Raw genomic sequence first — 27,117 nt, forward strand, 5'->3', positions numbered from 1 at the left:
AATGTGTTTTAACTAGTTGTTTGAAACCAACATACAAAACCACTCCTAGAGAAAACACACATTGTGAACTTTTGAATCAAAACATAATTTCTGAGATATAGCCCTCATGGCAACTTCCCTTAGTCTCCCATAATCAAACGTGAACAAATACACTTATATACAAAATACACTTATATACAAAATACACTTATATTTAAGATACATTCTTTTAAAGCAAGTCTAAATATCTTATATGTTGCTTCTCAAGTAAATGTATCTTGTTTTAAGGATTTTTAGACCATTTTAAATGGAAAACAAGACAAAAACACTTGATAATAGAATTTTTTGCAGTGAATTTCTTTACTGAATTAAACTTAATGAAAAGTATTTTTTCCTTTAATTCAGTGAATGTCATTTAGAGGTATTTTTAAAAGATGATTTTGTCCTCTTAACTGTTAGTAAGCATACTTAATACAACCTTTTAAGTTGGGGAACAAGCTGAATAATCGGTTAAGAGCTAATGATTAATCGTTGCAATAATTGCAGAATAGTCAAATAGCCGTTCTAATAATAGTTAGTTTAATCGATTATCAAAATAATTGTTAGTTGCATCCCTAGTGGAGAGTCTCAATCATTATGTCAGATTGGTACTGCATGATAATAACGCACAAAACAATATAAGAACAAAAAGAAAGCGCAAAAAAGTGCCACATCCAACTGCCAATTGCATTTAATCCAAGTGCAAAAATTATCTTCAAAATTCTCAATTATTTTAGTGGAGTAAATGTATTAACTGTCATTCAGATGTGTGTGCTTCTCAACTGTGTCACTTTATGTTGATATCAGGTACACTGAAAAAGTTCCATGAACTTGCTCTTATTCATATTTTCCAATCGGACAGTTATTTCCTTTTAAAAACGCACGTAACCGCAACAATGAAAAATCTTGTTTTAAAATCTTGTTTTTGCACAGCGGTTGATTGACAGGTAGAACTTTCACCATAGAACTCCTTGGTTTCACCACACTCGCTTGGGAAGTCAGAAATCATATTCACTGTCCTGTGTATACAATTACAATGGATACTAAGCCCCTGAATGTAGCCCCAATACTTATGAAATGAAAACAAGTATGACAGATAAAAACAGACCACGACGGAAATTTTACTCAACTCAATCCGTCAGACTGATGGATAAATGTTTTCTAGCATAACATCTGACCATACCAGCACTTACACCAGCATTTTTCCCCTGCTGTTTACCAAGCATAGGGCTGTTACAGAGACAGGTGTGATATTTCATGACACCTACAGTATTTCAGTGATATCTCACAGGTATTAGAGGCATTTTCTGCATGGCATTTCATAAAAAACAAAATCACTTACAGCACCTTTAAGGGTGGTATTCTGTTTTAAAAGAAAGCATCTATTTCAATCATCTGCTGAGTCCAGAAAATGGCTGACAAGCCCTTTAAAACATGTAGCCATTTACATAGTCCATATAATGGTTTGAATTTAATCATTTATTCTTCAGAGAACACAGATCTGGATGATCAAAACTCTTTCTTTTGTATTTATTAAAAGTTAGATGCAAAATTTGTAAGTGTTTAACTGAGTGCCCAGTTCCTTTAAATTAGTTGCATACATACCACAGCCATAAGTCTGGTTGGCTTGAAGCGTGTGGGCGGCGTCTTTAGCAGCAGATGTGCCAATCAGATGGCTGTATTTGTCTCTGTAGTTTGAATTGGGTGAGGCCGGTCTCTTTTGAGTGTGATGCAGCCCGTTCCTGCAGTGGGTGCAGAGGAAAACACAGCAAGACATTTCAAACCATTTAGCCTACTTAAAGGTGTACTCAGTCATTTTTCCTCATTAAAAAATTTTACTCCTTAAGAAATAAATTGTAATTTGGAAACGTGTATAAAACCATGAGCACTCACATGAAATGAGACTCTAGTCATATCAGTAACCTTATAAATGCTGTTTATCTACACGGTGAGGGTCCCCTCATGGGGGCTGCCATGTTATGATCACATGACCAGCCAAATACTGCTCTCTTAGTCTCTGTAACCACCATGATATTGGACACTTTCACTCACTCTGTGAATAGTGAATTTCTACAATGGCATCGGTAACTGAAAACGAATGCGTTTGAATGATGCTGCATCCGCGTCCCTAGGTGTCAGTGTAAGCCCAAGATGACATACATGGAAAATTACTGAGTGCACTTTTAACTACAGTATGATGTTCTAATGGTGCATTCAAGTCCTCCTGGGAGGTTCGTACATACGAGGTTGGAAATCGTAAATACGATGTGATGTGCATTCAAATGATTTTAGTCGGAAAGAACGGACCCGTTTTGCAATTTCATATTTCTTTCTCACTTACTAGTGAAGGCAGGAAGCTTTTTTAGCACCAATTCAAAAAAAAAGAAAAAAAAAAAGGGGCAAAGCCACGCTTTAGGTGTTCAATTAATACTTGATCTATTTTATCAAACTAGTGCAGTCACATATAATGATGAGAAATGTAGTTTTGTTGGAAACACTTGTCCCTGTATAAACCAGCTAAATGAGTAACATTTTCATCATTATTTCCAAGTTTTATGGTTATTCTTGATTAACAGTACAAAAAACGCATACAAACTATACTGCACAGTCAAAATCATCAATTAAAACTAAATTGTTACTAATAACAATTTGCTTCCCCCATGATTCATAAATTCACAAAGAAAAAAAGAGTTTTTATGACTCTGTGCACTCAACTAGTTAATACGATAATTCCGACATGACTTGAATGCACAGTAAGTTGTACAATTAACAAAACACAAATAGAAATATTAATTCAAAACAAAGCTCTCCAAGGATAGGAAACTACTTTCTTTACTTGATATGAGTTTACATAGATCTCTGTTTACTGCCTTAGCACTAGCTATTTCCTATTTTGTCATATTGTTTAAGCATTACTATGGCTGGGTTTCCATCCACATATTTTTATGCGCATTTTAGGAAATTGCATAAAAACTGCTGGATGGAAACACTAAGATGCGAATAAAATGTGCATCAAAAACGTATACGCTCCCTTGAGGTGGATACATTTTTTATTCGATAAGAAGAAACGCACATAAATTATGATGGAAACACATTTACCAAATAAACTCCTACTGAATTTATTTTGGAATACAAGATGTGCATCAAAAAAAGTAATGTGATTGAATAATTCGTTCATAACTGTACCCGCCGGCGGACCAATTATCGCATCTGAAATGTTGCTCTAGTCATTCTGAAATAATGGTGTCTTGAAAATTCAAAGCCTGCAGAGTTTGTAGAGCTAATAAGTTGAATACTATTTTGAACTATGACGGAGAACAGGTTTATTGATACTTAAATATCTTATAGACCCGCACGGTAAAGTCATAAGGATGGGGGAAAGCGCACATGTAGCGCTCCCAGAACTGTATGACGCGCTGTTGCTCCCAGACATGAGACAAGTTCTTTAGAGAGTTTTGTCTGTGTGTTCTACACCTCAAGTATTTTATTAATAAAAGAGTCACAGTGGTTAAATTTTTCCGGAAGTGACGATTTTGTTCTTCTATATGCATGAGATGAAAACGCTGCTTTAAGCCCCATTCACACCGCCGGCGGCATCGCGCGACACGATCCCATTCATTTTTAATGGGAACAAAGCGACTTCCGGCGACACGAGCGACAGTGACCATTGGCAACAGATATTGCTGTGGCGTGCGACAAGACGAAGTTGAGAAAATTTCATTTTTATGCGAATGACGAGCAACATTTGCGAACGACTACCAATGAGAGTGAAGACAGAGGAGCTCACGTCATCCGTCTCCAGGCCGTGAGTGAGATACTGGAGTCAATTGCAGGCAAGATGGAGAAGTTAAGTGTTTCTGGAGATGATTTTACTGTTATACATCACTGTCTGTAACCACATACATGGAAATGGGCTAATAAAATTAAGCGTTAAAAACCATGGCGGCATTCTGAGTGAGTTTGTTTCATATATTGATATACAGTGCATTCATAAAGTATTCAGACCTGGTCAGGGTTGAAAGAAAGCTGAACACAGCAAAATACAGAGATAACCTTAATGAAAACCTGGTTCAGAGCACTCAGGACCTCAGACTTGGCTGAAGGTTCACCTTCCAACAGGACAATGACCCTAAGCACACAGCCAAGACAACAAAAGAGTGGCTTTGGGACAACTCTGTGAATGTCTTTGAGTGGCCAAGCCAGAGCCCGGACTTGAACCCAATAAAACATCTCTGGAGAGACCTGAAAATGGCTGTCCACCGATGGTCCCCATCCAACCTGACAGAGCTTGAGAGGATCTGCAGAGAAGAATGACAGAAAATCTCCAAATCCAGGTGTGCGAAGCTTGTTGCATCATACCCAAAAAGACTTCAGAATCGCTGCCAAAGGTGCTTCAACTAAGTACTAAGTTAAGGGTCTGAATACTTATGTCAAAGTGATATTTCATTTTTTCTTTTTAATACATTTGCAAAGTTATCAAAAATCTAGTTTTTGCTTTGTCATTATGGGGTATGGGATTGATGTGAAAAAAATAATAATTTAAAGCATTTAAGCATAAGGCTGCAACATAACAAAATGTGAAAAAAATGAAAGGGCCTGCATTCTTTCTGAAGGCACTGTATCTTCCATCGTGTTTAATGATATGTTGCATTGAGCACTGCAGCATGTTATATAAAAACACTCTCTCCTGCAAAATATTCATTTTTAGAAGTAATAGAACTGATTCCTTGTCAAATTAGAATGACATCTTTTTTTTTACCAGCAGTATAATCAGTAATCAGAATTTCCAAAGCTCCTATGGCCAGACGTGCAGTCCACCAATCACATTTAAGTGACAGCAGTACTAACGCCCACCAGCAACACAGATCGCAGAGTCTAGCGACACCAAGCGACAATGTCATTTGTGGTGTAAATGGTTTTATTCACACATTGTTTGAGCGATATTATGGCTTTTCGTGATAATTCAATTTGCAACTTGGATGGAAACATAGCTAGTGGCTGTATCCCAATTTGCAAGCACTAAAAGTATATACTATACTAATGATGGGAAAGTAAAGTTTATTAGCCAGTGGGAAATATTATCCAAAAGCATGCACTGACGCACACTTTGAAAATCCAACAGATATAGCATACTATTCAGGCAACTTTGGCATACTATTGTCAGTGTACTATGATGTGGGATGCCTTAATTCTGATCTGACACAATTTAGTGTAGATAGTTGTGACGAGGAGGAGGGCGGAGCCAGGCACTGACTATGCATGCCCGGCCCCCAACTGGGCTAATCAGCCGAGGAGAGGGATAAATGCAGCGGAACGCGGCAGTTCGGGAGAGAGAGCCACATGCAGCTGCCATGTGTGCGTTTGTGTTCTGTATGTCTTTTTGTTTAATTTCTTATTAAATATCATTTGGACTGTTCAGCTGGTTCCCCCTTCCTCCTTTCCCAACAATAACCTTGTTACAATAGTATATAAAGGAAAGAATTGGAAAACAGCCAAAATCTATGTACATACACCTGGACTGTCTCTGAACTGAGTAAGGGTACCTTTAGATCTGCGTCTCTCTTCAGCTTTCTGTGGGTCCCACTCCTCCCCTTCACGATATGCCTCCAGTTCCTCATCTGATGGTGCAAACTCCTTCATAAACAGCCACACACAATCAAATGTGCTAAACAATAATACTGAGGAAAGAGAGATTAAAAAATCTGTCTAAAAAATACAGCATTCTAAATGCAAGGAAACAAGTTTACAAAGAACCTTCTGACAGGAAATGCTTTTTTGAAGCTGCTTACCTTTTTAAACAGCATGACATATCTGCTCTCTTCATCCTCACCAAAGGAAAAAGATGTCAGACCAGCCACCTTGGCCACATCATGCTTGAGAAATTACTCAATGTTTACACTCTTGAGGAAGTAAGCTTACGAATGGTCTCTGCATATGGATCTGGTATGGAAGTGGACACTGAACTCAACAAACATAAAACCTTTCGCATCTTTTGCATTTACATATACACTCATTGAGCACTTTATTAGGAACACCTGTACACCTACTTGTTCATGCGATTTTCTAATCAGCCAATCATGTGGCAGCAGTGCAATGCATAAAATCAGGCAGATACGGGTCAGGAGCCCTCCATTAATATTCACATCAACCATCAGAATGGAGAAAAAATGTGATCGCATTGATTTCAACTGTGGCATGACTGTTGGTGCCAGACGGGCAAGTTTGAGTATTTCTGTAGCCGCTGATCTCCTGGGATTTTCACACACAACAGTCTCTAGAGTTTACTCAAAATGGTGCCAAAAACAAAAAAAATCCAGTGAACGGCAGTTCTGCAGACAGAAACACCTTGCTGATGAGAGAGGTCAATGGCCAGACTGGTTCGAGCTGACAGAAAGGCTCCGGTAACTCAGATAACCCCCTCTGTTTCCCTGTTAAAACATGAGATCCATAAAGGATGTTGAACTCACAGTATGCTCCTCTCAATCTTGCCCATTGGGTCATATTTCTTCTTCTGCAGTGTGCTGTCCTGAATGAAGTCTGACACCTCCTTCTCCATCTAAAAATAAAGGAAAAAAAATCAAATTTTTATAAATAAAAGCTAAGTATGGGACAGTCTTCTAATAATTGGCTTGTTCATCCAGGAGGTGTCAGAACAAGTGAACATGGGTGTGTTTGTTTTAGAGATGTGGAAAACAAATTACACATCACATTTTTTTGTTCTACCATTAACACTGAATATCATCATCACATACAGTACGTATTAAACATTTTTGCTCTGCTTACAAGATAAAAATGGAAGAAAAGCATCATTTTCAATTTAAAGAGCACCTATTATGGTTTTTCAAATATTACCTTTCATATAGTGTATTATATAGCTGTTTGTGAATGTAAAAAAGTCTGCAAAGTTTCAAAAATCAAAGTGCACGAAATATGGAGTTATTGACACCCAAAAGAAAGAACCGATTCTGAACACCTGAAACGAGTCGTTAGTAATTCCAGACTAACTTCCTGTACTAACCTACGTAATTTGGTAACACAAACCCCGCCTCTGGTCTGTTTACATGTACAGCCAGTGCAGGCTGTTAGCCTGTTAGCTGTTAGCCTCTGCTAACTGGCTAACTCACATTATTGTCGAACTACATATAAACTTACCACAGAGAAATGTCCTGTTCTCGTCGTGCTTGCGATGGTGTTTTGGGTTGATCTTCCGATGTATCGCTATCAGACTCGGGCTCAAATTGGTAAGGTAAAACAGAAATTTTTTCTGATGGAGCTGAAACTCGGATATGGTAGTGGGCATTTCCTTTCCGACACGCGCTGTAAGCGGTAGACCAATCACAACAGACTGGGACATCTGACCAATCAGAGCAGAGTAGGCTCTCTGAAAGGAGGAGTTTAGAATGAATCCTTTAGAACGGATCGTTGAACGAGTCGTTTTTGACACTGGGGAAAAAAGGTAATGCTGCAATTTAAATTATGAGCAAATTAAAGTTTTTTTTTTTTTTACCTTAGATGCATGTAAATCTATTGTATGAGACCTTTAAAACAGAATTAGGCACGTTTAAAAATCATAATAGGTGCACTTTAAATTTTGTCTGCGTATTAGTGACTTCTGATTTGTGAACGAATTGTCCTTCTGAGTCAGATCATTTTGGCTGATCTGGTTCACAAAGAAAGTCTGAATGATTCATTCACAAATCATATGGAATCACTCTGCTGTGCAGTTCTCAGATTACTGAACTTAAACAGACATGTCAGACTCTACATGAGCACAGATCTTCCAGCCAAAACATATTCAACATGCAGGGAAACACTGAATGTAACACTGAGGATATATTGTGATATGAACACTAATCTCAATAACCATGGGAGAAAAAAAACTGGGACACAAACTGCCACAAATTGCTTCAAAAGAACCACTTTATGGAAATGAGTCAGACTTCCCATCATTACACTGTATGTGAGAAAGGATGAATCACCTTTTTCCTAAACTCTACTTTTTTTCTCTTCTCATCCTCCTCAATCTTCTTCAGTCTAGTTGCTTGTTCTGCATGGAAGAGCAAGAGAGACAGCAGTGAATTATCAGTGAACACGAGGCTTGAATCCGTCAAGCCACGAAATGTCTTCAGTATAATAAATGTTAGAAAATGCATAGTATATATCATGCTTTGCTGGGTTACATTTATTGGATGAACCATTCAAACTAAGATCTTGTAAAAAAAATTTGCTTATACAATATACACCAGAGACTATTTATTAGGGACGGGTCACTAAAATGAATGGAAGAAATTGGAATGCCCAACAGCAAACAGATGTAGAAAGGATGTCCCACCTTACAGGTAATAGAGCCAATCACCTTTTAGCTACAGACACTGTCTGTCAATCAACTCGTCAATCAACTTGCATTAGCTACACAAGCTGGGATTTCTGGTCATCTGAGGGAAAGATGCACAATTTATGATACCAGTCTTGTCAGATTTTACTGCTGATTTTAAATGTGTTTTTTTGATCGGAATCTAGAGCAACCGTTTTGGAGATTTTGGTCATTCCCCATTCAAGTAGATAGGAGCTGTACTTGTATGCTGCTTGTCTACATAGAAAAATAGCTTCCCAGGAGTGTTCCAAAGATGGCCAACACGTGATATAAATATATAAAAATGATATAAAAGCTTTTTAAATTGTGGAACTGCTAATAATATTGGCTCCTTTTTTATGTTGGATTTTATTTTTTCTCATTTGCAAGTCATTTTGCGTAAAATCTTTTTCTATATGAAGAAATGTCCCATATAGAAATCTGACATATATAATTAAAGTTATATATGAGGATATATGTGCATATTCAAATTCCACTAGTACATCTATGAACATCTTTTTCATAAGTGTTTTATATTTTTTGCCATATAACAGTTTCTGTAAGTGGTAAAAGCCTAAAAATCCCGTTTAATCATGGTAAAATTGGGGTAATGTAAGGTATCTTTACAGAGCATTTTAATACTTTTCAGTTATATAAACAAATATATATCTGAAATTATTAAACACACACACACACACACACACACACAGAGAGATATATATACACACACACACACACACACACACACAAACTAACTGTGACGTAAGGGGGATTTTCAGCAATGACGTATGCGCCTGCATATATTATTCCTAGGGCGGTGATTGGTTGGATTTTTTTTAAGCGCGCAGCAGAGGGCGCCCACAGTCAAGTTTCACTTGGAAATCTACAAGCATGCTCAGTTTTATATTGTTCGCGATAATGCAGTATATCTGTTGGATAGTAGAACTGAGAGTTTCTACTTCTAGCTTTCCGCCGGCTTTCTTTGTCGTGGACGGTTGGAGGTTTTTCCATCGAGCTCAAAATCGAGCTCAGGAGGTCCGCCATCTTTGGACTGTGTAATTCTGACCGGACACTCGTACTTGCATTATGGGCAATGTCGTCAGACTACAAAATGACGTCGAAGTTACTGGGAGGGGCTGGGACATTTTCACCATATGAGAAAAAAAAAAAAAAAAACATATGAGAGAGTGTTGCCATGTCCGATTATTATTAGCGACTTTGGGCTTATTTCATCATGAGAACGAAAGTGGTGCATAAGTAAATCTGAAAAATTGACCATTCACTTTTATTGTAATGGACATGTGTAATTCTCAAAATAGGCCTACGTCATTTTAGCCAAAAAAAAAAAAAAAAAAAAAAAAAATTGGGACTGATTATGTTTGCTCTAAAGTAAAATAAACATTAAAGGTGCACTCAGTAATTTTTCCCCATAAAAAAAGTTTTACTCCTAAAGAAATTATTTGTAATTTTGAAACACACACACACACACACACACACACTGGTCTAGTGTGTGTAGACTAGACCAGTGGTTTGCAACCTTTTTGACTCCAAATACCCCCACTGTCCAAGACAATATTTGAAGGCCCCCTCGCCCGAAACTAGACTTGTCTGATTAAAATAATTAATCATGGATAATTTTTGATTCTAGAAGTTTCAGAAAGAGTATTTTTAAAAATTTCTAGGCATACTTTAGCAATTTTTATTTTTTATTTTTTTTATTTTATCCCCTTTTCTCCCCAATTTGGAATGCCCAATGCGCTCTAAGTCCTCGTGGTGGCATAGCGACTCGCCTCAATCCGTGTGGCGGAGGACGCATCTCAGTTGAGCTGCGTCTGAGACTGTCAATCTGCGCATTTTATCACGTGGCTTGATGAGCGTGTTACTGTGGAGACAGATCGTGTGGAGGCTTCACGCTATTCTCCGCGGCATCCACGCACAACTTACCACGCGCCCCACCGAGAACCACATTATAGCGACCACGAGGAGGTTACCCCATGTGACTCTACCCTCTCTAGCAACCGGGCCAATTTGGTTGCTTGGGAGACCTGGCTGGAGTCAGCATTTTTTTTTTTTTTGCATTTTCATTAAGTTGGATTATTTAAAATTTTCTTATTTTACATTTATTTTAAGTCATCTTGAGGCCCCCTAGTGGGTCCCAGCCCCCTGGTTGAGAACACTGGACTAGAGTTTTCACTATATCTGTGACATATCAGAACAGGTTGGGCTTCACACTTGTTGATGCATTCCATTGTCAGACAATCGGATGGAGTATAAAATGTTGTACCTGTGAATATATTTTAAGGCCTACCTTCAAACTCAGTGCCTCTTTGCTTGACATCATGGGAAAATCAAAAGAAATCAGCCAAGCCTCAGAAAAACAAATTGTGGACCTCCACAAGTCTGGTTCATCCTTGGGAGCAATTTCCAAACGACTGAAGGTACCACGTTAATCTGTACAAACAACAGTACACAAGTATAAACACCATAGGACCAAGCAGCTCAGGAAGATGTATTCTGTCTCCTAGAGATGAACATAGTTGGGTGCGAAAAGTGCAAATCAATCCCAGAACAACAGCAAAGGACCCTGTGAAGATGCTGGAGTAAACAGGTAGACAAGTATCTATATCCACAGTAAAACAAGACGTATATCGGCATAACTTGAAAGGATTCCAAGTCAGTGTGTTATCATTACAACTCATTCTCTCTGTTCTTTTTCCATGTCTGGTAGATCCATACATCCTCCCTCTCTCTCTCTCTCTCTCTTTCTGTAGGAGGTGTTGGTCGTTTTAGGGACAAAGATCTTACTTTTTGGAGAAATGTCCTCTGGTCTGATGAAACAAAAATTTAACTGTTTGGCCATAATGACCATCGTTATGTTTGGAGGAAAAAGGGTGAGGCTTGCAAGTCGAAGAACACCATCCCAACTGTGAATCATGGGGGTGGCAGCATCATGTTGTGGGGGTACTTTGCTGCAGGAGGGACTGGTGCACTTCACAAAATAGATGGCATCATGAGGAAGGAAAATGATGTGGATACATTGAAGCAACATCTCAAGACATCAGCCAGGAAGTTAAAGCTTGGTCGCAAATGGGTCTTCCAAATGGACAATGACCCCAAGCATACCTCCAAAGTTGTGGCAAAATGGCTTTAGGACAACAATGTCAAGGTATTGGAGTGGCCATCACAAAGCCCTGACCTCAATATGAACAAAAATTTGAGGGCAGAACTGAAAAAGCATGTGTGAGCAAGGAGGCCTACAAACCTGACTCAGTTACACCAGTTCTGTCTGGAGGAATGGGCCAAAATCCCGGCAACTTATTGTGAGAAGCTTGTGGAAGGCTAACCAAAACATTTGACCCAAGATAAACAATTTAAAGGCAATGCTACCAAATACTAACAAAGTGTATGTAAACTTCTCACCCACTGGCAATGTGATGAAAGGAATAAAAGCTGAAATACATCTTTCTCTCTATTATCCTGATATTTCACATTCTTAAAATAAAGTAGTGAGCCTAACTGACCTAAGACTGGGAATGTTTTCTATGATTAAATGTCAGGAATTGTGAAAAACTGAGTTTAAATGTATTTGGCTAAGGTGTATGTAAACTTCTGACTCCACTGTGTGTGTGTGTGTGTGTGTGTGTGTGTGTGTGTGTATACACACACACACACACACACACACATATATAATAGTTGGTTTATTTAAAAAGTGTGAATACAATAACAATTCAAGCATTTGTTTTCCAGGTATACGATTAGCAAGCAAATAAGAAACTACACAATGGCCAAACCTTAAAGTTACTTTAGTTTTGAGAGCTAAAAAAAAAAAAAAACCTGGGCTACTGAGTGTATGAAACTTATCAATTTGTCTTTAATCACGTTGAAATAAACAGAAATGTATAAATATGAGGCAATAATGCCACTGTCCCATTAATAAAGTGTATTGTCCAAGACCAAAAACTAAATTCTGCTCAAATACCTCAAACTTCAATACAGCATAACAAGAAGCAGCTGTATCTGGTGTGGTCTTGGGCTTTACACACCTCGTTATTTTTATTAAACCGCAATTGGCCGTTAATTGTGCTCAACATTAGAAAACATTACCACATGTGCATTGGAAAGCAGTCCTTTATGGTAGGACATATACTGGACTTGGTGATTCGAGGCTAATAGACTACAAGGCTCAATACTTGTTCACAGGTTGTCACTGTAATAAAAGTCTTGTGGCTCACCAATTTTGCTTTATCCAAATCCTTCAAATATTTACCCAAACATTCATCTGGCAGTAAATAAAACATAATACTGTACATCTGCTTCAAAGGAAGTGGCTTTGTTCACATTGGTTAAAATCAAATGAATTATGGAGGCAAGAAAGAGAAAAAGCTTTTATCACTTGCAACTCTGGTTCAGTGTCTGTACTGACACTGATTCATCACAACTACGGTAAGTCTTTTAGCACATCAATACAAATGGAGAAAAGTAAAGCTTTAAAGAGAAAGGTGGTGGTGAGGGATGTGGAATTACTCAAATATAATTTAAAATGGGAGGGGGGGTATATCTGGTGTGAATGATCCACGCTCGCACATAAAAACAGATAGGGCCAGTTTAGGTATTACAGTCAGTCAGTCAACTATGGTTTGTGTAATATGTGTCCATCACATACCACCATAGCAAAGGGTCACAATCCAGTGTCCTTGAGCCAGTGCATATTATCAGCCTTCAAATACAGATAGTATACTCTATATGTGAGAGAGAAACATAATCTGCATAAAACCAGCATTCGCAGATGAGTATACACACTGGCCCATCAGAAATGGATTGGGCCTGTGCTGTCCCCTGGTGGTTGTAAGGGTATATCTATGAGTCGAGGAAATAGATCTTGTAGAACTTGTTCATCTGCTCCAGGAAGATGAAGGTCAGGACTGTGTGAGGTCCCAGACGAGCATAATAAGGAGTAAAACCCTTCCACAGACTGAAGAATCCCTCGTTTCTGATGACCTTTACCAACACCTCCTACAGAAAGAGAAAGAGAAAGAGAAAGAGAGAGAGAGAGAGAGAGAGAGAGGACGGATGTACCAGACATGAAAAAAAAAACAGAGATTGAGTTGTAATGATGACACACTGACTTGGAGATCATCATTTAAACTATAACAGAAATTATAATAAAGGATTTTTAATCTTGTGATAGACCGACATTTTGGCCAGAGACATCTGATATTTGGCCATTTTGAGATTATTGGCATTTTTTTTTTTTAATCGAAAAAAAAAAAAGGGAGCCTTTTACCCCAAAAGGCCCCCACACTTAGAACAAAAAGCCCCCAGGGGGGTTTTAGTGATATTGTGTAAATACAGGGACAATAGTTATAAGGCAAAATATTTTCAATGATTGCAAATACAGTTGTGCTCAAAAGTTTGCATACCCTGACAGAAATTGTGAAATTTTGGCATTGATTTTGAAAATATGACTGATCATGCAAAAAAACCTGTCTTATATTTAAGGATAATGATAATTTGAAGCCATTTATCATCACATAGTTGTTTGGCTCATTTTTAAATCATAATGGTAACAGAAATCACCCAAATGGCCCTGATCAAAAGTTTACATACCCTTGAATGTTTGGCCTTGTTACAGACACACAAGGTGACACACACAGGTTTAAATGGCAATTAAAGATTAATTTCCCACACCTGTGGCTTTTTAAATTGCAATTAGTGTCTGTGTATAAATAGTCAATGAGGTGGAATATTTTTAGAAACCAAGACATTTTCTCTGCGTAGACAATGTTGCTTGGAGTCACTGATCCAGAGTCTTTTACATCCCATTATCCCAGTTATGGGGAGCTGTAAAACGGAGCAGTTCGGCTGCATAAGTCCGTGAATTGATCGAGTAGTATCATGTCATGGCTAGTGGGAGGCTAGTCTTATAATCCCTCTGCCTAAATGCATTTACTGATTTTTTATGCAGTGTGTATTAACACAAGAATCAACTGCATTTCACTCAACCGAATGTCGTTGACCTCATTTCAGACTAAAAACACGAAATGAGCATGCGTGTTCGCGAGTTGATTGATAGGCGATGTCTGTATCTAGCAAGGTGATTGGCTCTTTTACCTACAAGGTGGGACTTCCTTTTTACATCCATTGACTATTGGGTGCTAGAGCTTCTTGATTGGGTGTTCCAGTTTCTCCCGTTCATTTAAATAGAACTGACTCGTCTCTCTCTGCTAAATGGTCACTAGCCTCACACTCTATAGAAATACAATGCGAATTATGCACTATGTCTCCTCCCCGAAGTTTGCACACTTTTACAGTAGAGGTATACAAAAGCAACGCGTTACTTTATTTAAAAAGTAACTCAGATATTATGGTCTAAAATAAAAAATATTGCGTTACTTTACTCGTTATTTGGAAAAAGTAATCTGATTATGTAACGCGTGTTACTTTTATCGCATTACACCCAAAACTGACTGTAATGATATTACATTCATTCATTTTTATTGTGCAGGTTTTTGCATGTGGCTCTATTTTTACCTTTCTTGTGTAAAGCACTTTGGTGTTGATTTTAATTGTGCTATAGAAATAAACTTGATTGATTGATTAAAGGACATACCAATCCATTCTTGTACTCTGGCTTGCCGTCAATCATTCTCATGTTCTGGATTCTTTTGAAAGGAGAGAGACATATGTAAGCAATAAAAATTACAGTTTCATATTTTATTATCAAGTATGTTTTAGTGAGAAGACATAATATATAATAAGATATAATAAAATAAGATGACATTAACAGTTCTATGCAGTAGCACATTAATACAGAGAATTAGAAACAGAAAAAAAGATGCTGCTCAAATTGCATATGGCAAATCAGCCATAACAAAAATATAAGCTCAAATTTCTATGAATCCCTAAGTGTGTCCCAAGTTTTGTTCATGTTATATTTGTCAAAATATATGGAAGGAGCCAGTTATCTAGCTTGAAATCACAGGAAGTGAGGTTGAGGGTACCTGGTCTTAACAATGTCTACGGGCATGGAAGCAGCCGTTGTGACCAGTCCACTGATCATACTGGCACAGAAATGACACAGAATATCATCTCGGAAATATCCTGAGCAAAAACAAAAACAGGGAACCCGTTCAGTACATTTCAATTTAACAAGTTTCAGAATGCATGTACACAATTTCTTGGTTAGCATACTGAACTGTATAAAACTGTATAAAAATCATAATCTTTATTCATAATGAATAATGATGCTGCACAACGAAAAACGTAAAATTGCATTATGATAAAAGTTACAATATCCTTATATATACATATATATACATATATATATATAAAACGTTTTACAACAAAACTGGCTCTATAGGGCATCATAGAATCATGTCTCTTTCTCCCAGCTCATACCAGCTTAAAGATGGTATCAACAAACTAGACCAGCTTGGACCAGCTGAAATTGCATATGGCAAATGTATGTAAATTGCATATGGCCATGTAAAACCAGCTACCATCAGAATCTGGTTTGAGCTGGATTTTCTAGTAGGACTGACAGCGCAAGTTCATAAAATAAAGGCGGTTCATACCAGAGTCCAGCAGAGCTTGCTTGGACTGGGAATATGAAGCAAGCTGGGCTGCATTCACTACAACTGCTCTGGCCATCGTGGGTATACAGCCCTGCATCACAAACAAAAAACACACAGGAAGTGGCATCCATCTGTAGTACACACATGTAACAGGGAGCATCATCATAAGTCACAGATGCCTATAAATACGTGTCATCACATAAATTGCACCACAACATAAGCTAGCACATGTATAACTAACATGTAACAAGGAATATTACTTTACTATTTTATTATTGCAGTATGCATTATGTAAACTTTGAAAAGCAGCGTGCAAAATTCTGTATGCATGGAAAACTGGATAATTAGTGAAAAACAGTGAATTTTAACATCATTATAAAAATAACAGTATACAGATGTTAATGGTGGATGATTGACACCACTCGCTGAATGAAACATGCAATATAATGAGGTGATGTGACAAAAAATGTAGCAAACTTCTACAAAATATGCAAGCAATTTTGTACCAAAAATTTTACAAAAATAGTGTATAATACGTAGTACACAGCACACTAATCCTCCATTCAGAATATGGACACACACACACACACACACACACACCCTCCAGAGTGTGGTGATTCCTTCTTCTCTAGTGATCCTGATGAGGGCATTGAAGACATTTGTGTAACCCCTCCTTTGGTCTGGAGGCAACCTGTGCAAGAGATCCAGTAGGGAGTGATACAATTTAATACACTTTCAGTTCTAACATACAGCTCAACAGTAGGGTTCTGGAAGTTAAAATCCAATTAATTTCACCATAGAGACAAAGATTTTTACCAATAATGAAAAACCTTTCAAGACAGACCCACCATGAACTCTGAGAAGTCACAAATCAGTGCAATAATAATAATAATAAAAAATTCCCAGTGAACAACTACACTACCCACAATCCTGGTGAGCAATCCACCAATCAGAGAAGTTGCTCTAATCACGTAAACTAAAATTGCAACAAAAGAACTCCGCAGTGACCGGCCCCTTCCATGAAGGACCATGAATGACTTAACCTAAACTCTGAATATTCTGCAATGAACATAAAATAGTTTATACTATTTTATTTTTAATTAAAGACCTGATCAATGACTATAATTCTATAGTTTATATTGTATCATAACTTTTAAATTAAGTTTAGGGATGCCAATTATTAGAAATTTTCATAATCTATTATGAAAACGAATGATCAATCGATTAATCGTTAACATTAATACCACAAAATGCATGTGGAGGACACCAAATAATAATAATGTAGCATACCGTTTAAATATAATTTTAAGTACATTGAGAAAATGTGAGAATTCGTATTTTCCTCAAATTATTTTCAGTTCAGTACATGTTGGCTATGTTTAGTATGAAATTATGAATTGTTTAACTTACTGTTAATTTATTACTGCTTATAGTAACTTAAGAACATAGAGATATAGAACATTGATTTGAGTTCATTAAAACGTCATGGTTGTGGATTGTGGGATATTACGGATCTTTATATTTAATTTAAAATTAAGTCAAATAATAACAGACACTATGAATACAGTATATATACATAACATACCACTCTGGTGATGGTGAGATTTATCTGCATGCTCTCCTGGTGAGTAATGACGTGATTGTCAGATGGGTTAATACAGGTCGATTGGTGGATCAACAGTGCTTGTTGTCATGTTGTATTTTAACACACTATAACGGTGTTTGCAATAACTGTAATGTTCATTAATGGAGAAAAGCTCCATGATTACATTGAGCCCACTTCATCTTGACAAGTGAGTAAGTGAAGGATGTGCTTCTCTGTTGCATAGGTGACAAAACCCGCAGCGCACAAGCAGCAGAGCGCGCTCTAGTGGTGGGTGGCTGTATAGACAGGTTGATTACTGAACGCATTTGTGCTGAAATGTATTAAATCGGCAAACGATAAGCATAATCAATTAAATTATAAACACTGATTAATCGATCAACGATTCATCATTAACATCCCTAATTCAGTTACATAATTCACAATGCTTCAAGGGATAAATAATTTATTCACCCATTGATGAATTTAAGAACACAGTCTTGTACACTCGTCTTTTTTTTTTAATTTTCATATACTTCTTTTGTTGTTGTTGTTTTCAAATTTTATAATGTTGTGATTCAACTCAGAGCTGGTTGGTTTGGTTCAAGTCTCTTTAATGAAGATGTTTTTGAAATCCCAATGGAGAAAATGAATGTGAAAAATACTTACAAAGTCTGTCTAAACAAAGAAACAAAATGAACACATTTGCTGGCTGTTGTCCCAAGAGTGTGGCTCTACAAACTGATTATATCGCTATTTCTTTTTTAAAATGTCACATCAAAGATTGTCAAATGAAATACTGTGGAATGCAGTTCCATTCTTACCGCCCATCAGCCGTCATTCGAATAAGCGCCACCTCAGCCGGAGTCCCGACAAATGCTCCCGTGGCCCCAGCAGTCATTCCAATCAAAGCCTTCATGAAGAAGTTGGGCGGTGTGCCATCTGCTTTGGACATGCGCTCGAACAGCACTGTGTAGATGCCCAGACGGGTGGTAGTGTAGGTGGCCTGCCTCAACAGACCCGCAGACAGTCTACAAAAGAAAAGGAGGAATCGAAATGATGGAGACATGAACACTATAAATGTGTAGTTAGAAAGGAATGTTATATATAATTCAGATATAAATTAAACCTAATCAGATATTTACAGCTTGTGTAAAGCTATGGTCTCCTTCTACAGTCACTCAGTATGGATGTCCAGCTAGTGCTGTCTAGATTCTCACATCCAGTCTCTGGTAAAATTAATCTTAAAAACACAAAAAATGTATATCATTCAAAAATACATTTAAATTCATTCATCTTGCCTTCTGAAGAAGTGCATCTCCCTATCTACAATGCTCCTCTTATGCTAGTTTGGCATGTCTCTAAAAGGCTTTGTTCAGACAGGCAGCAAAATTAATGACCAAATAGTCCAAAAATCCAGCAACTCACTAGTAAATTAGTGAGGCATGCTAGTTTATATAGGCAATATTTTGATTTCTTTTTAGCATCAATACTGCCCCACCAAGAGCGAGAACCACATTATAGCGACCATGAGGAGGTTAACCCAACATGACTCTACCCACCCTAGCAACCGGCCCAATTGGTTGCTTAGGAAGCCTGACTGGAGTCACTCAGCATGCCCTGGATTCGAACTTGCGTCTTTACTTGCTGAGCTACCCAGGCCCCAATATTGTGTCTTTAAATTAATTCCTTTTAAAGCAACGCCACTACAGTCATATACAGGTGCATCTCAATAAATTAGAATGTCGTGGAAAAGTTCATTTATTTCAGTAATTCAACTCAAATTTTAAAACTCATGTATTAAATAAATTCAGTGCACACAGACTGAAGTAGTTTAAGTCTTTGATTCTTTTAATTGTGATGATTTTGGCTCACATTTAACAAAAACCCACCAATTCACTATCTCAAAAAATTAGAATACATCATAAGACCAATAAAAAAAACATTTTTAGTGAATTGTTGGCCTTCAGGAAAGTATGTTCATTTACTGTATATGTACTCAATACTTGGTAGGGGCTCCTTTTGCTTTAATTACTGCCTCAATTCGGCGTGGCATGGAGGTGATCAGTTTGTGGCACTGCTGAGGTGGTATGGAAGCCCAGGTTTCTTTGACAGTGGCCTTCAGCTCATCTGCATTTTTTGGTCTCTTGTTTCTCATTTTCCTCTTGACAATACCCCATAGATTCTCTATGGGGTTCAGGTCTGGTGAGTTTGCTGGCCAGTCAAGCACACCAACACCATGGTCATTTAACCAACTTTTGGTGCTTTTGGCAGTGTGGGCAGGTGCCAAATCCTGCTGGAAAATGAAATCAGCATCTTTAAAAAGCTGGTCAGCAGAAGGAAGCATGAAGTGCTCCAAAATTTCTTGGTAAACGGGTGCAGTGACATTGGTTTTCAAAAAACACAATGGACCAACACCAGCAGATGACATTGCACCCCAAATCATCACAGACTGTGGAAACTTAACACTGAACTTCAAGCAACTTGGGCTATGAGCTTCTCCACCCTTCCTCCAGACTCTAGGACTTTGGTTTCGAAATGAAATACAAAACTTGCTCTCATCTGAAAAGAGGACTTTGGAACACTGGGCAACAGTCCAGTTCTTCTTCTCCTTAGCCCAGGTAAGACGCCTCTGACGTTGTCTGTGGTTCAGGAGTGGTTTAACAAGAGGAATACGACAACTGTAGCCAAATTCCTTGACATGTCTGTGTGTGGTGGCTCTTGATGCCTTGACCCCAGCCTCAGTCCATTCCTTGTGAAGTTCACCCAAATTCTTGAATCGATTTTGCTTGACAATCATAAGGCTGCGGTTCTCTCGGTTGGTTGTGCATCTTTTTCTTCCACACTTTTTCCTTGATGCAGGTGTTTTGAGCTGATTAGCTGATTGGCATGTCACCATATTCTAATTTTTTGAGATAGTGAATTGGTGGGTTTTTGTTAAATGTGAGCCAAAATCATCACAATTAAAAGAACCAAAGACTTAAACTATTTCAGTCTGTGTGCATTGAATTTATTTAATACACAAGTTTCACAATTTGAGTTGAATTACTGAAATAAATGAACTTTTCCACGACATTCTAATTTATTGAGATGCACCTGTATATTCAGACAGACATCGGAAACACCAAGATTGAGGTGAACACATTTTTTATTTAATAAGAAGACACGAGCATAAACAACGATGGAAACTCATTTACCGAATATATTCCCACAGAATTTATAGAAATATATGCATATCAAAAAAATCATGTGACTTCGTGAATACATAATCTGCATAATTAGCTCAGAGAATATCGTCAATATAATTTTATAGCCCCACTGTTGGGACAGCAAAACGCTTGAGGGGGACCCCTGTTCAGTACTAAAGCAATCAAAATGCTCAAGCATCATGTATTCGTGTAGTGAAAAGCTGGCAACCCTAAGAAACAATAGGTTCACAATAGCATTTTATATGCGTGCTTCAAACCACAAGTAATGTATTACATTGACCAAAAGAACCCCAGTGGCATCCCTAGTGGATACAACTACATTTCCATTTATATTTTGTGCCAATCTCCCTGGAAGTGATTATTTTGTTAACTTGAACACATGGGATGGAAACGCTGCCTTATTTGCTAATTGTTATTGCGTTATTCTGATTTTTCACATAAATTGTGAAATGGATGGAAACATAGTGACTGACAGCTACTCTCTCAGCATTGTGTTAATGCTTAAGTCATTACTATGGAAACCAATGCAGATAAACAGGATATCGACTACACTGACTGAACAAACTGATCCGATTTCAGCACTAGACGGCCATCGGATTTGAATTCCAAATGGGATTTGTGTGCAGTGAGAACAAAGCCTTTCTTACCCAGTGTAGATACCGCGGATACCCTCATTGCGAAGGATGCTGGCCACGGCATGAAAGCTTGTCTTGTACTCGCGAGCCTTGGAGCCCTGACCGCTCAACTGCATCCGATTCTTCACCAGATCCAACGGCTGCACAAACACTGTAGCCCCCATCCTGAAAGTCAAAAAGAATGTGTATTAGCTCATATAGTTTCTTCGAAATCCTGCCACTGTAAAACATTTTTGTAATTTAATGGTAAAACACTGTAAAAATGCTACAGTAAAAAAACCTTAATTGTTTAAGGGATAAATACCTTAAAATATACAGGCAGTTTTTTAATGTATATATTTAAAAAGACAATACATGTAGTTTTACGATAAAATGTTGTAAAAATGTAATTTTTTACATGAAAAATTATGATTTTCCCATATAATTAACGGTAAAAAATTATATTATGTTTAACAAGAGAGTACATGTACTTTTTACAGTAAATTATTGTTAAAATGATGGTAAAACACAATTATCGAGCATTCCCAGAATTCCCTGCATTACCCATCACATTTCATCATAAACTCAGCAAAAAAAGAAATGTCCCTTTTTCAGGACACAGTATTTTAAAGATAATTTTGTAAAAATACAAATAACTTTAAAGATATTTATTGTAAAGGGTTTAAACAATGTTTTCCATGCTTGTTCAATGAACCATAAACAAATAATGAACATGCACCAGTGGAACAGTCGTTAAGACACTAACAGCATACAGACAGAAGGCAATTAAGATCACAGTTATAAAAATCAGGACACTAAAGAGACCTTTCTACTGACTCTAAGATGCCCAGGGTCCCTGCTCATCTGTGTGAACGTGCCTTAGGCATGCTGCATGGAGGCATGAGGACTGCAGATGTGGCCAGGGCAATAAATTGCAATGTCCGTACTGTGAGATGCCTAAGACAGCGTTACAGGGAGACAGCAAGAACAACTGATCATCCTCGCAGTGGCAGACCACGTGTAACAACACCTACACAGGATCTGTACATCCGAATATTACACCTGCGGGACAGGTACAGGATGGCAACAGCAACTGCCTGAGTTACACCAGGTACGCACAATCCCTCCATCAGTGCTCACACTGTCCGCAGTAGGCTGAGAGAGGCTAGACTGAGGGCTTGTAGGCCTGTTGTAAGGCAGGTCCTTACCAGACATCACCGGCAACAACGCTGTCTATGGGCACAAACCCACCTTCGCTGGACCAGACAGGACTGGCAAAAAGTGCTCTTCACTGATGAGTCACGGTTTTGTCTCACCAGGGGTGATGGTCAGACTCGCGTTTATCGTCGAAGGAATGAGCGTTACACCGAGACCTGCACTCTGGAGCGGGATCAATTTGGAGGTAAAGGGTCAGTCATGGTCTGGGGCGGTGTGTCACAGCATCATAGGACTGAGCTTGTTGTCATTGCAGGCAATCTCAACGCTGTGCATTACAAGGAAGACATCCTCCTCCCTAATGTGGTACCCTTCCTGCAGGCTCATCCTGACATGACCCTCCAGCATGACAATGCCACCAGCCATACTGCTCGTTCTGTGCGTGATTTCCTGCAAGACAGGAATGTCAGTGTTCTGCCATGGCCAACGAAGAGCCTGGATCTCAATCCCATTGAGCACGTCTGGGACCTGTTGGATCGGAGGGTGAGGGCTAGGGCCATTCCCCCCAGAAATGTCCGAGAAATTGCAAGTGCCTTGGTGGAAGAGTGGGGTAACATCTCAGAGCAAGAACTGGCAAATCTGGTGCAGTCCATGAGGAGGAGATGCACTGCAGTACTTAATGCAGCTGGTGGCCACACCAGATACTGACTGTTACTTTTGATTTTGACCTTGAAACAACCACACCGTCTTTTTCCAGAGCAGCCTGTATTTCTCCTGAGGTTACCTGTGGGTTTTTCCTTGAATACTGAACAATTCTTCTGGCATTTGTGGCTGAAATCTTTCTTGGTCTACCTGATCTTGGATTGGTATCAAGAGATCCCCAAATTTTCCACTTCTTAATAAGTGATTGAACAGTACTGACTGGCATTTTCAAGGCTTTGGATATCTGTTTATATCCTTTTCCATCTTTAGACAGTTCCATTACCTTGTTACGCAGGTCTTTTGACAGTTCTTTTCTGCTCCCCATGGCTCAGTATCTAGCCTGCTCAGTGCATCCATGTGAGAGCTAACAAACTCACTGACTATTTATACACAGACACTAATTGCAATTTAAAAAACCACAGATGTGGGAAATTAACCTTTAATTGCCATTTAAACCTGTGTGTGTCACCTTGTGTGTCTGTAACAAGGCCAAACATTCAAGGGTATGTAAACTTTTGATCAGGGCCATTTGGGTGATTTCTGTTATCATTATGATTTAAAAAGGAGCCAAACAACTATGTGATGATAAATGGCTTCATATGATCACTATCCTTAAATAAAAGACAGGTTTTTTTGCATGATCAGTCATATTTTCAAAATCAATGCCAAAATGTCACAATTTCTGCCAGGGTATGCAAACTTTTGAGCACAACTGTATATTTGATGTAGTTTAGTTAATGTTTTTTGAATTATTTAAATTTCACATGTGTTACCCTGATGGTGTTTGTGTGAGTGACACGGAGCACTGTCTCTACATGTTTATTTGTCATTGCTCCAGGAAGGGCCACCATTGATGAACTTCATGTCATCATGTGCCCATCTGTAATTACTACGGTGATTAACAATACATTATGAAGTGAAAAGCAGATTTTTACAGTTTCAAAAGGTTAATATATGAAGTTTATTATTTAATAGTATAAACGACGGTAATGCACCGTAAAATATACAGGCATCAATATTACATCCCTTAAAGCCTGAAACGTGGTTACCGTATTGTTTATGGTGAATTTCTGGCAACAACGGCTGCCAGTTTTTTACCGTAAAAACAGGATTTCTTTTACAGTGTGTGTTAGCCTAGTCAAAACCCCTAAAGGAATCCTATTGAATTTTCTATCATAATCTAGAACAGATCAGGGAGTTTTCTTAAAGGACTCCAACATAACACAACTATGACAGATCTGAAAATCAGATCTTTTAGAACTCATAGCACCCAACGGACATGAAAAGGATATATATATATATACATGGTAAAATGTTTGCAAGATTTAATGCGACCTTCATATGAGAAAAAGAAAAGTTTGAAATCGGTCAGTTTTAATTAAAAACAATCCCTGGTTTCAATCACTGGAACATATAAGTGCAAAAAACGCCTTCCAACTGGACTTTGTGTAAGGTGTATCAGATCATTAGCATTTTGTAGAATCCAATTGATAATCATAATGAGCATCATAATAAATCATGTGTTGTAAAAGGTTAAACTTATGTGTTATGTTGGAAACCTTGAAGAACATTACCATTAGGATCCTTTAGTACTGATTTCACACTGTGATAAAAGATTAAACAAGATTCCTGTAGGAACACTATGTATGACAGCATATCAAACACTTGCCAGCGTGTCCGTGACATTAAATCTGAAGTTTATATTGACACAGGGTTACGAGGCTTCCCCAGGCCTGCAGCTTCAATTGCAACAAAACGTAAAAAAATCATGACATACCGCATACACACCATATACATATCATCTAATCAATTACTCGTATAGCGGAAAATCAATGTCCCGTTATCTATAACCTTTCACCGATTAAATTCAAGCGCATGCAGCAGACTGAGCGGCTGCACGCATGTATGTTTGTATGTATGCATGCATGTACCCAGACAATCCGCCGAAGAGGAATTTAATGGATTTGGGCGAGGTCTTGGGCTTGGCCGTGTCCGCTGTGGCTGCCATGGCTGCGGGGGTTGTTTCTGTAGAACACCTTCGCTTCTGCCACTCAACTCCGCCGAGATACCACTCTCGCTGCGTTTAGCAAGGTAACACGCAGAGCACGCGCACGCAAAGCGGAACAACATGCTTGGATCAATGACATGTAGCGTTTAGTCGCGGTGACGAGCACGTAAGCGAAGCCTAATTTGACAGAGGCAGGCTTTTCTCCTTTACTGTAATAGATATCGAAATACACCGATCAGCCACAACATTAAAACCACCTGCCTAATATTGTGTAGGTGCCCCTCGTGCTGCCAAAACAGCACCAACCCTCATCTCAGAACAGCATTCTGAGATGATATTCTTCTCACCACAGTTGTACAGAGTGGTTATCTGAGTTACTGTGGACTTTGTCCATTCGAACCAGTCTGGCCATTTTCTGTTGACCTCTCTCATTAACAAGGCGTTTCCGTCCGCAGAACTGTCGCTCACTGGATGTTTTTTTGTCACCATTCAGAGTAAATTCTAGAGACTGTTGTGTGTGAAAATCCCCAGACAGGTCAAATCAGCAGTTACAGAAATACTCAAACCAGCCTGTGTGGCACCAACAATCATCCATGTGATTATCTAATCAGCCAATCGTGTGGCAGCAGTGCAGTGCATAAAATCAAGCAGATATGGGTCAGGAGCTTCAGTTAATGATCACATCAACCATCAGAATGGGGAAAAAATGTGATCTCAGTGATTTGGACAGTGGCATGACTGTTGATGCCAGTTGGGCTGGTTTGAGTATTTCTGTAACTGCTGATCTCCTGGGATTTTCATGCACAAGTCTCTAGAACAGGGGTCGGCAACCTATGGCACGCATGCCAGCATTGGCACACGGAGGGGTAATCACTGGCACGCCAGCAACAGTGAGAGAGGAGTAGACTATTTTATTTATATACATTCCGCACCTGCATTCCAATCTACATCTTGATGTAATCCTTCCTCATGATCACGCACAGTGTTTTCATGAGCTGAACGGTAGGCTAAACAAAAAGTTAAAATATGATGAGACTACAGTATACCCAACAGACTCATGCAGCGCGTGCAAGCCATTCGCGCATCACAAGCCGATAGCGCTTCGCTTTCGGTTAATCGCGCGAGTACACACGCCCGCTTTGCTTTGGTCAGGCTGCGCGGATGACAGCCTACATTCCGTGTTTCATTTGTTTCTTTTTACTTTCAAAACAACACGTTGTGTAAAAAGGAAAATGAGGTTCCCAACCCAGCATACAGGTACACACTCCCAAAACCATGGTCACACTCAAAATTACGTTAAACGATTAAAAGAGAAAACATAAACCCATATCGTTGGGTTAAAAAATCTGAGACTATTTAAAATATAAATTAAACCTGGAAATAAAGTTTTAGGATTTTGCTGGTGCGATTCACCAATTCACCGAAAAGGGTCGTCGGTACAGCCATTGACCAGAAAAATAAAAAATGGTATTCCATGTCAAAAAGGTTGCCAACCCCTGCTCTAGAATTTACTCAGAATAGTGCCAAAAACAAAAAACATCCAGTGAGTGGCAGTTCTGTGGACGGAAATACCTTGTCAACAGAGGTCAACAGAGAATGGTCAGACTGGTTCGAACTGACAAAGTCTACAGTAACTCCGATAATTGCTCTTTACAATTGTTGTGAGAAGAATATCATCTCAGAATGCTATTCTGAGATGTGGGTTGGCACTGTTTTGGCGGCACAAGGGGGACCTACACACTATTAGGCAGGTGGTTTTAATTCTGTGGTTGATTGGTGTATAACAGAAATGTTTTAGAAAAAATACATTCAAAATTTTTTATTATTTAAATGTTAATTAATTTCAATTTAATTCTAATTCATGTTTTTTTATTAGCAGAAAAATATCAAATGAAAGTGTTA

At 38.5% G+C, this 27,117-nt stretch overlaps 1 protein-coding gene and 1 pseudogene across 1 annotated transcript; both read right to left on the reverse strand.

Annotated features, from left to right (window-relative positions):
• Positions 1–618: 618 nt before the first annotated feature.
• Positions 619–9,415, reverse strand: LOC127436729 (sperm-associated antigen 7 homolog; annotated as a pseudogene).
• Positions 9,416–12,743: 3,328 nt separating this feature from the next.
• On the reverse strand, positions 12,744–25,314 carry slc25a11 (solute carrier family 25 member 11). Its single transcript, XM_051692247.1, has 8 exons — positions 25,139–25,314; positions 21,384–21,536; positions 18,352–18,558; positions 16,546–16,636; positions 15,946–16,036; positions 15,373–15,472; positions 14,982–15,033; positions 12,744–13,384 (listed from the first exon to the last, which is right to left on the reverse strand). The coding sequence occupies exons 1-8, from the start codon at positions 25,213–25,215 to the stop codon at positions 13,229–13,231; spliced, it is 927 nt and encodes a 308-aa protein (XP_051548207.1). The 5' UTR covers positions 25,216–25,314; the 3' UTR covers positions 12,744–13,228.
• Positions 25,315–27,117: the final 1,803 nt, after the last annotated feature.

Source organism: Myxocyprinus asiaticus, chromosome 4 (genome assembly GCF_019703515.2).
Source record: "Myxocyprinus asiaticus isolate MX2 ecotype Aquarium Trade chromosome 4, UBuf_Myxa_2, whole genome shotgun sequence".
Classification (NCBI taxonomy): Eukaryota; Metazoa; Chordata; class Actinopteri; order Cypriniformes; family Catostomidae; genus Myxocyprinus; species Myxocyprinus asiaticus.